The sequence below is a fragment of the Dioscorea cayenensis genome, chromosome 19, assembly GCF_009730915.1.
Source record: "Dioscorea cayenensis subsp. rotundata cultivar TDr96_F1 chromosome 19, TDr96_F1_v2_PseudoChromosome.rev07_lg8_w22 25.fasta, whole genome shotgun sequence".
NCBI lineage: Eukaryota > Viridiplantae > Streptophyta > Magnoliopsida > Dioscoreales > Dioscoreaceae > Dioscorea > Dioscorea cayenensis.
Window position 1 is genome coordinate 3,818,201 of NC_052489.1, and position 8,935 is coordinate 3,827,135.

At 34.9% G+C, this 8,935-nt stretch overlaps 2 protein-coding genes across 2 annotated transcripts; one reads left to right on the top strand and one right to left on the bottom strand.

The window, feature by feature from the left end:
• The first annotated feature begins 3,077 nt into the window (after nt 1-3,077).
• LOC120283473 (zinc finger protein CONSTANS-LIKE 16-like) lies at nt 3,078-5,071 on the top strand. The gene is made up of 2 exons (XM_039290167.1): nt 3,078-4,064; nt 4,432-5,071. The coding sequence occupies exons 1-2, from the start codon at nt 3,096-3,098 to the stop codon at nt 4,681-4,683; spliced, it is 1,221 nt and encodes a 406-aa protein (XP_039146101.1). The 5' UTR covers nt 3,078-3,095; the 3' UTR covers nt 4,684-5,071.
• Nucleotides 5,072-5,536: 465 nt separating this feature from the next.
• LOC120283452 (50S ribosomal protein L15, chloroplastic) lies at nt 5,537-8,853 on the bottom strand. The gene is made up of 3 exons (XM_039290144.1): nt 8,412-8,853; nt 6,537-6,688; nt 5,537-5,951 (listed from the first exon to the last, which is right to left on the bottom strand). Exons 1-3 carry the CDS (start codon nt 8,815-8,817, stop codon nt 5,745-5,747), a joined length of 765 nt encoding a protein of 254 aa, XP_039146078.1. The 5' UTR covers nt 8,818-8,853; the 3' UTR covers nt 5,537-5,744.
• Nucleotides 8,854-8,935: the final 82 nt, after the last annotated feature.

Here is an 8,935-nt window from a genome sequence, read left to right on the forward strand (position 1 = left end):
AATATAATTAAATAAGATTATATTAATTTATGAAGTTGCAGATTCAAATTCAATATATACAAAAACCAGTATTTAGTCATTAAAAATCATGAGCTCAAGCTCATTTGACTTGGCATTTAATTAGTCTGTGAAAAGTGTATTAATTTATCAATGGATTTACCAGCTAAGTCTGAAATACAAGTCTTGATAGAATTGTTAGACTTGGAAATTTGATAGCTTTGATCTTATCCCTAACCAGATCATATGACAATGATCATTATGCCTCTATACATATCTTCTCATTTTCAGCCATGAATGCATGACTTGACTTAAATTTTTGACATATATATATATATATATATATATAATATAATCAATTAATATGATTTAGATATGTTTTTAGACAACATGTAAATGCCCCTATAAAAAAGACATAAGCTTTCTAAAATGAAAAGTCATAAATATGTTTTTTGACAACATGTAAATGCCCTTATAAGAAAGGCATAAATATGTTTTTCAACAACATGTAAATGCCCCCTATAAAAAAAGGCATAAGCTTTTTAAAATGAAAAGTCACAAGGAGAGAAAGACCAAAACGGTGATCACTATAAATTTTATGAAATAATATATCTAATATTAAAGACCAATATGGCAAGCTCACACCACTTTTTATTTTCTTTTTTAAAGTTTTAATTTTACTATATGATACATGTACTTACATCTTTATTTCAATGTACACAAGTTTATTTAGGGACAGATTCAGAATTTTTTTGTTTATTAGAGAGACAAAGTTTATAATATATTATTTTTTTATTTTTTTAAATTTTAGTAGGGATGAATAGTAAAAAATAAAAAATAATTATAAATACAATTTTAATTTTATGGGCATAGTGGGTATTTTAAATTTTAGTGGGGACAGCTGGCCCCCACTAGTAAACATGTAGATCTACCCCTGAGTTTATTAGTGATTTTTAACCAAGTATCTCTACATACCATAAATAATAAAAAAACATAAAAATTCAAGGAATTTGTAGATTTTATTAAAAAATATAAATAAATAAAATATTTTTTATTTAATATTAAAATAATTATATTTATGAATATTTTACTTTTTATTTAGTTTATGTAAAGGTAAATTATCTGAGTGACTACCGAACTTTGCTTTTATTTTAATTTGTATTAAAATAAACACTAAATTTTAATTTCATTTCACCAACAATGTAATTGGGGCTTTCCAATAAATCTTTAGTGACGATGAATACCGGAATCTTTAATGTGGCACACTCCATATAAATAAGTGCACATGAACAATAGATATCTATGCAGACATTCTGACTAACCTAAAAATCTCAATTATCCCTATCAGTGAAATAAAATCAAAATTTTAATATTTATTTTAATATAAATTAAAAATTAGTGCTGAAATTGGAATAAGAGCAAAGTTAACTACTCATATAAATAAATAAATAATAACCATGTAGACTTTCACATCTAATCATAACTCAACAAACGTTATTTGAAAAAAATAAAAAAAAATATATCTTACAACAAATTTTAAAAGTACATTATGTGCCACTTTGGTTGCCGGACAATTATTTCCTAGGTATCACCTGTGTTTCTTTTTACAGTAAACTTTCACCGTGCACACTTGTTCGGAATTAGTCTATTTGCTTTCCCATTTTTTTTTTAATAAAAATATAGTTCATATATTTTTACTAATAAATTAAAAATACTCACTTTTACATTAACAGTAGAGAAAAATACAAAAAATAAAAAATAAAAAACTTAACACCGTTAGCAATTTTTTTTATGCCATGTGGTATTTTTTTTTTGCATGAATGAATGATTTTGCCCCTGCTAATTTATTAATCAAATTATGCCACAATCAACTTTTTTCTCACAATAGTGATTAAGATAAGCGGTTTGTCTACCTTACTATTTGGCTGTAAAATTTAAAAATATGGCATAATTTTATTATGTAAGAAGTGCAAGTGATTACTATAGAAATTGTGGCATATTTTATTCTTATAGAATGAGTATTTGTAGATATCTGTAAATGATAAAAATAAAATAAAAGATAAAAAACTTGACAACCATAAGTGAGTTTACAATATAGAAAAAAAAAATCCAAATTAGAGTTTCCAGTTAGTGCGTAGTTTAGATATTAATCTAACGATGTCTACGGATGTTTGCAGATTGTAAATACGGGCTATATATATATATAAATATATTATAAAAATAAAAATTAAGAAAGAGAATGATTGAAGGTGGTACTAATTGGTGAAGAACAAAAGCGGTGGCATCATCTTGAATGGAAAAAGACCCGCGAAAGGTGTCACCTTGTCATTTTCCCAGGCACCCCCACCAAAATGGGCCCCACATGAAATCCCAACTTCATACCCTTCCAACCAATAGCATCACGCCCTATTGGATACCCTCCTCCTTCCCAACCAATCACCTTCCAGATAAACCCTTCTCGTGGGCCCCAAAAGCATCCTCCTCCTTGCCACGTCAGCCCAAAAGCACACTCTTCTGTGCCCCACCATCACCACCACACTCTACCAAACTATTATTATTATTAAATAATTAAGTTAATTTTTTTAAAAAAAATACACATACACACACTATATATATATTGTACACTCTTAAATAGTTTGATATTTTATAAAGTATATATGCTTGTCAAATGCTTAATGATGTTGACATTTTACTTAATTATTATTCCCTCCCCCTGATATTTACATGTACATCTTTATTTCTTAACTAATTCACATCAATTAACATAAAAATAATTAAAATTAATAATTATCTTAAATTCATAAAAAAAAATTATCAAATTTTGAAAATTACCTTATTTACAAACCCATGAAAATTTTCTTAATTTTTTCTCTCGAAATAGTATTTTAATTAAAAAAAATCATGACAGAGAGTGAGAGTATATATATGAGATAAAATTTACAAAAGGTATATTTGTAAATTTGGTATTTTATCAGGGCATATATGTAAAAGCAATATTACTTATTGCAAATAAATAATAAATAATAAATATATATATATATATATATAACAAGAACAGGCAGCGTGTTTGCAGACCAAGTGTTTGTTAATATGCGCGAATGAGTTCGCCCGAGATGCAGCAACAGCAGCGCACGGCCGGCGCACTCGGCAGCAAGACAGCGCGCGCGTGCGACGGATGTATGCGGCGCAGAGCGCGCTGGTACTGCGCGGCAGACGACGCGTTCCTTTGTCAAGCTTGTGACTCCTCCGTGCACTCCGCCAACCCACTCGCCCGGCGCCACCAGCGAGTCCGGCTCAAGACCTCGGCCCCGTCCGTTCTCAAGCTCGACGATGGCCCTTCCTGGCACCAGGCCATCACGCGCAAGGCTCGGACACCACGGCCGAAGCCTGGAGTCATAACCAGCGTCAAGTCGGAGCCTGTTGTACCTGACCTTGAAGCTGTGTCGGCCGATGAGAACAACGTTGGTGAAGAGGACCAGTTGGTTTACCACCGCGTGCCGGAGTTTGACCCTTTGCTTGCTGAGTTTCGCTCGCCGGATCCGGTAATTGGTGGGTTGGATGATGTGCATGGTTTTGGTTCAAAGACGGAGGAAAGAGAGTTGCCGGAAAGTGGAAGCTTGGCCGGGTTTCTTCCGGCGGATGATGACGTGGATTTGGCTGAGTTTGCTGCTGATATGGAAACGTTGCTGGGAAGAGGACTTGAAGAGGATGCGTTTTGCATGGAGAGTTTGGGAATTGGTTTTTCCGGCGAGGAAGACAAGACGATGACGATGATGATGAAGATGGAGATGAAAGAGGAGATGAATGAAGAAGAAGATGATGATGAAAGAATGGATCTTGATGGAAGAGAGATGGTGTTGGAGTTGAATTTTGATTCCGGATCGACGGCGCCGGAAGAGGTGGAGGTGGAGGTGGAGGAGAAGATCGTCGATGATAAAAGAATGAAATTGAGGTTGAATTATGAAGCTGTTATCGACGCTTGGTCTTCGTCTTGCCAGGGTTCGTCGCCGTGGACCGATGGTGATCGGCCTAAGCTCAACCCTGACGAGTGCTTACCTGAGTTCAAGGTAATACACAAATTGTTAGATGCAAACCAAACATATTATTAGAAAGTAGTAATACACTACTACGGTGTCATAGATCTTAGATTCTAGTATAAAATAATTAGAGAAAAACAAACTATTATTAGATGCAAATTAACCATATATAGACACATAAACTACATGCATATTATTTGTGTTTGATTTATTGTTTATTAGTGTTGATTTAGAAAATAATGAGAAAACTGTTAGAAACTCAAGTGTTGATCTAATTAACATGCTCATAAGATAATTGAATATTTTGTTTTTGGGCTTGATAAGAGTTAGATGCAATCCAAACATATATTATATGAACTACTAGATTTATGATTTATATATGTATGTATGTATGTAGGGAGGGATGTGGCCGGTGAGCGGACAAGTGACCGGACCGATAAGCGGAGGAGGAGGAGGAGGTGATGGAGGGAGGGAGGCAAGAGTAACAAGATATAGGGAGAAGAGGAGGACAAGATTGTTCGCGAAGAAAATACGGTATGAAGTTCGAAAGCTCAATGCAGAGAAGAGGCCGAGGATGAAGGGTCGGTTCGTTAAGAGATCATCGTTTCCTGTCGTCGGAGCAGGTGTAGGACCGAGCTTCGGCTTTTGATGGATTTGGATAATAGTAATGATAATGACGATAAATCGGATTAAATGGATCAAGCTAGCTTCACCATTGATATGTAAAGCTCTAGTGCTAGTATTTGATCCTTGTTTTAGTTAATAATTAGCTTTGTTTGATAAATGTAATCATGTAGCTTGAGTCTTGGTTTTTGTTGGTGGATTTCCATCCCTTTTTGGTCTTGAAGATGAAGATCAGTGAAGATGAGAGGATTGGTTTAGATTCATCCTGCTCCTTTGTTTGATAGATGGAGATCCACCAGTTGGCAATAACATAGCTAGTTAGTTGTAGATATATATATATATATATATAATGTATATGTTATGATGTGTATAGAAATTCTGATTAATTATTTATAAACTTTTTATTGTGTCTAGTTTTCTTGGTGTTTTTAAAGTGAATGATCATATGTTGCTTTTCTAATTTTTTGTGGTCTTTCTTTGCATGGTTTGCATGCACTACATTAAATAGCTCTACTCTTCCAAGCACTACTATTATGTGGCTGTGTACATATTGTGATGAAGAGTGAACTTGAATAAGATTTTAGAGTACATGTTAGATTAATTCTGTTCCCTTATTCTTTTGCACTTACTCATTGTGCTGTGTTTATAAAAAAAAAACATTGGAACTATAATGAGAACTACTTGTATTTTTGAAACTCGATCTAAGAAGAGATTTATTTGAGCTCATGAAAATTAGATTCTTTAAAACAAGCACTCAAAATTCTCCGAATCTTGATTAATTTCATTGCAAACAAAGACTGAAACTCACAACTTGGTTCGACTCATTTACACTGCTGCAAACTATTAATTCATCCCATTTCTGGAGAAGATAAAGCCTATGTTTAAGTGTAGACGAATTAAAGTTCATATCATATGTGATGTTTGTGTTCAAATTTGATACATTGATAACCATTTTACAATAATTGAAGAGAATGGATGAAAGGCAACATATCCCATGCTACTTGCTTAGCTTGAATTATGAGAAGCGACAAACTCGACAATCTACAAAAAAATAAAGTTGCAGAAAAAAAAAATTAAATAACATGTTCACTCAGAAACCGCGTTTTCCTTTTTCTTGGCAAAGTACTCCTCCGCGCGGATGAGGTTCTTTGCGACAGATGGTTTTACCCACTTCCTTCGGCCTGGAAGCACCGTTAATGTGCAACCGGAAGACTCAAGCTTTGCTTTTGCTGCTGCTGAAAAGGCTCGAGCCTTTATGTTCAACTTGACACTCAGATCACCGTCTCCCAATATCTACAACAAAATAAGGAAGTTGGAAACATCGGTCTCTGCTAAGATAATGAACATAAATACTTGTCTGATCGATACTACAACTGTTTGATCTGCTTATTTTGTGAACAACAGAAATGATAGTAAGGGAAACATAAGCAAATATGATGTGAGAAAGGAAAGGCTAATAGCTAAAAGTCAGATATGTTCATAGTGCCTCTTCCTTGAGCTATTAGGTTTAGTGTTTGGCATACACTGAAAAGAGTTTAGTATACTTGTAATTTGACCATGCTTCTTCTTTCAAACAATAGGATTGATTCAGGTTTCCGCCTGCTAAAACTGATTTTGTGATTTTCACCTCGAGTAAATTTGATCAACTACATTTATCAATCCTCTCAATGGAGGGTTTACTGAAAGCTACTTTCCTTGTGCTTGCTCAGAGTTCATAGACAATGCTACACACCAGCCAGATCTGTACCAGCCATAATGTAACATTACCTCAACAAATAACAATTGATCAAAATTTCTTGATAAACACTGGAGGAGAACATCAAGTGAATATCTAGCATTTCAAAGGAAAGCATTTAATTGTAAAAATGACACTATTACCTTTAAAGGTAGACTTCTTTCTCTCCCAGATGGATTTATTAAGCCCCTCTCCTTCAAGCTTTCTAATGACACTTCATCACCATCTTTAAACCCGGCAGTTTCAAGGTCTTTTATGTTAAAAGGAACATATTTTGGCAACCCTGCATGCATTCCTGATAAAAAGGAACCAAAGAAATTAATATTGAAAAGACTGTCAAGCAATATGACTAAAAGACACCTTCAAATAAATATTAAACGAAAAAAAATCAACGTAACCCTACTCTAATCATTAACCATGTAGACAGACATCGAGCTATTATATAACCTTTCCATATGGCAAAATATATCTACCAAGCCCAAGCATGAAACGTTCATGAATATTCATGATTCACAAATACAATTAGCTGCCAGATAGCTCAAAGGAATGATAAAACAGACAAAAAAAAATGTTAAATGTGAGAACCATTATGCCATCATTGAAAAGCTAAATGATTATATCAAATATCACTTGGTTGATTAGCATTAAGAGTAGTTGTACGTCTTTCCAAGTAAATTATGGACAGATAAAGGACTGGCATCAAGAATCAACAAGAGACCATGATATACTAATGAGAAAGAAGAAGAATAATGGAAAGTGCACATAAATAGTTATGGAACTGACTTGTGTAAGAGAGGAAAAACAAATGCAAACAGTTCTGGATGTGTGAGGAAAAAATAAATACATCCAAAATAAAGGATATACCACTAGATAAATGGTTGCACAAGAGCGAGGAAAAATTCTCGTTTTTGCAAACAGTGATAGTATCCTTGGAAGAAATGTGAAAGATAAAGTGCAGCTTGCCCATTATATATAAATATATATATTGTTGGTCGAATTCCTTAAAATGGGTTACAAGGGCCGCATGACAAAAGAAAAAAAACAAAATTCAAAGAAATCAGCCTTCATGGGTTAAAATGGTAAACTACTGTATGTGTGAGAAATCTAGTAAATATGGAAAAGATAAGGATCAATTTGATACTATTTAAAAAAAATGAAAAGAAATATATGAAATTCACAGATAAACACTAAATAAATCAATGCAGAAAAAAATATAGATCAGTTCAAAATGTAATAGGAATTGAATGATGATGGCAATAAAGATGCTACATAAGGCATCATTGCAGGCGGGTTTAGGAAAAATATGGCCTTCAAGAAATCCCCTACCCAAACAAGAGGAATAACAGGTGACAGAAAAGCAACAGTCAACCAAGCATGATCAATAAATGACTTGAAACTCCGTTAATGAAAGCAGAAGGAAAGCAGTCCACCAAAAATCTATATTCCTGCCATGCAGGGTTGGCAGCATGTCCGAAGACAATGTTGGTTATGATTCTCCAATAATGTAATAGATTGGTGTCTTAAAGTAAAATGTTAAAAAAAATCAAGCCACTTTTAGGTTTTATCAAGCAAGGAAAGCAAGTCCTTTGATGATAATAAGGTATTCACCTCCAGCATTACAAAACATGTGCCACTAGTAGTTTATTCTCCACCTACTAAACTAATGAGGAACAACCATCAGAAATGTTTGCTGAAAGTGGCTTCATCCATAACAATCAAGGGACTTCTTGTCTCCATCATGAGTTCTAAAGTCATCCTAATAAATCAAGCGCTTTATGTCTCTATGGTTCTAATCAATTTGAGTTTTATCAGCAGTCTACATAATATAGAAATTTATTTTTTTTTAGCAAATAATACAAACAAACATCATCCCAATATCACAAGAATGCAGTAAAACAGCTCAAAAACCTCACATTCAATAGTATCTATCTATTTCACATAATAGAAATTCTCTCAAAAAATAAGTTTTCGAAATAAAATCAAAATTTGAACCAATAATGGAGACGCAGCATTCATACCTCCAGCAATACCGCGGAGCTTAGGGAGGCGGCGATAAAGCGGCATCTGCCCACCTTCAAAACCCTTACGAACACCAGGACCGGACCTCGACTTCTGGCCACGCATCCCGAATCCGCAGCTGTTCCCCTGCCCGGCAGCGATACCCCGCCCCTTCCGCTTGTTCCTCTTCCTAGATCCCGGCTGAGGGCCAAGATTATCAAGACGGAACCTCGCCGGAGGAAGAACAACGGGAGAAGAAACAGAAGCGGCGGCAGCGCGGAGGGTGAAGGGCCGGCGAGAGGATTGAAGGTTTTGAAGGGGGAAGCGATTGAAGGTAGTGAGGAGAGGGGCTATGGTGCCCTTGAAGGGAGTGAGAAGGGGATGAGAGGAAGGGGATGGGGCAGAGAGAGAACGGAGGGACGCCATTGATGGGGCTCTCTCGAGAAGTGAGTTTAGTCAGTGGATAGAGCACGGATAAAGAAAAGGAAGTGAAGATTGTCCAAAATTGCTTTCCAGTCCCTCAATTTCTGAAAATTACGCACGT

What these genes read in the sequence shown, in the direction of transcription:
- LOC120283473 (XM_039290167.1), top strand. Translation starts at nt 3,096, where the DNA reads ATGAGTTCGCCCGAGATGCAGCAACAGCAGCGCACGGCCGGCGCACTC. An exon ending in AGTGCTTACCTGAGTTCAAG is followed by an intron (nt 4,065 to 4,431) that starts GTAATACACAAA and finishes GTATGTATGTAG; the next exon opens with GGAGGGATGTGGCCGGTGAG.
- LOC120283452 (XM_039290144.1), bottom strand. Translation starts at nt 8,817, where the DNA reads ATGGCGTCCCTCCGTTCTCTCTCTGCCCCATCCCCTTCCTCTCATCCC. An exon ending in GCTCCGCGGTATTGCTGGAG is followed by an intron (nt 6,689 to 8,411) that starts GTATGAATGCTG and finishes CCTTTTTATCAG; the next exon opens with GAATGCATGCAGGGTTGCCA. An exon ending in AAAGAAGTCTACCTTTAAAG is followed by an intron (nt 5,952 to 6,536) that starts GTAATAGTGTCA and finishes ATTTTGTTGTAG; the next exon opens with ATATTGGGAGACGGTGATCT.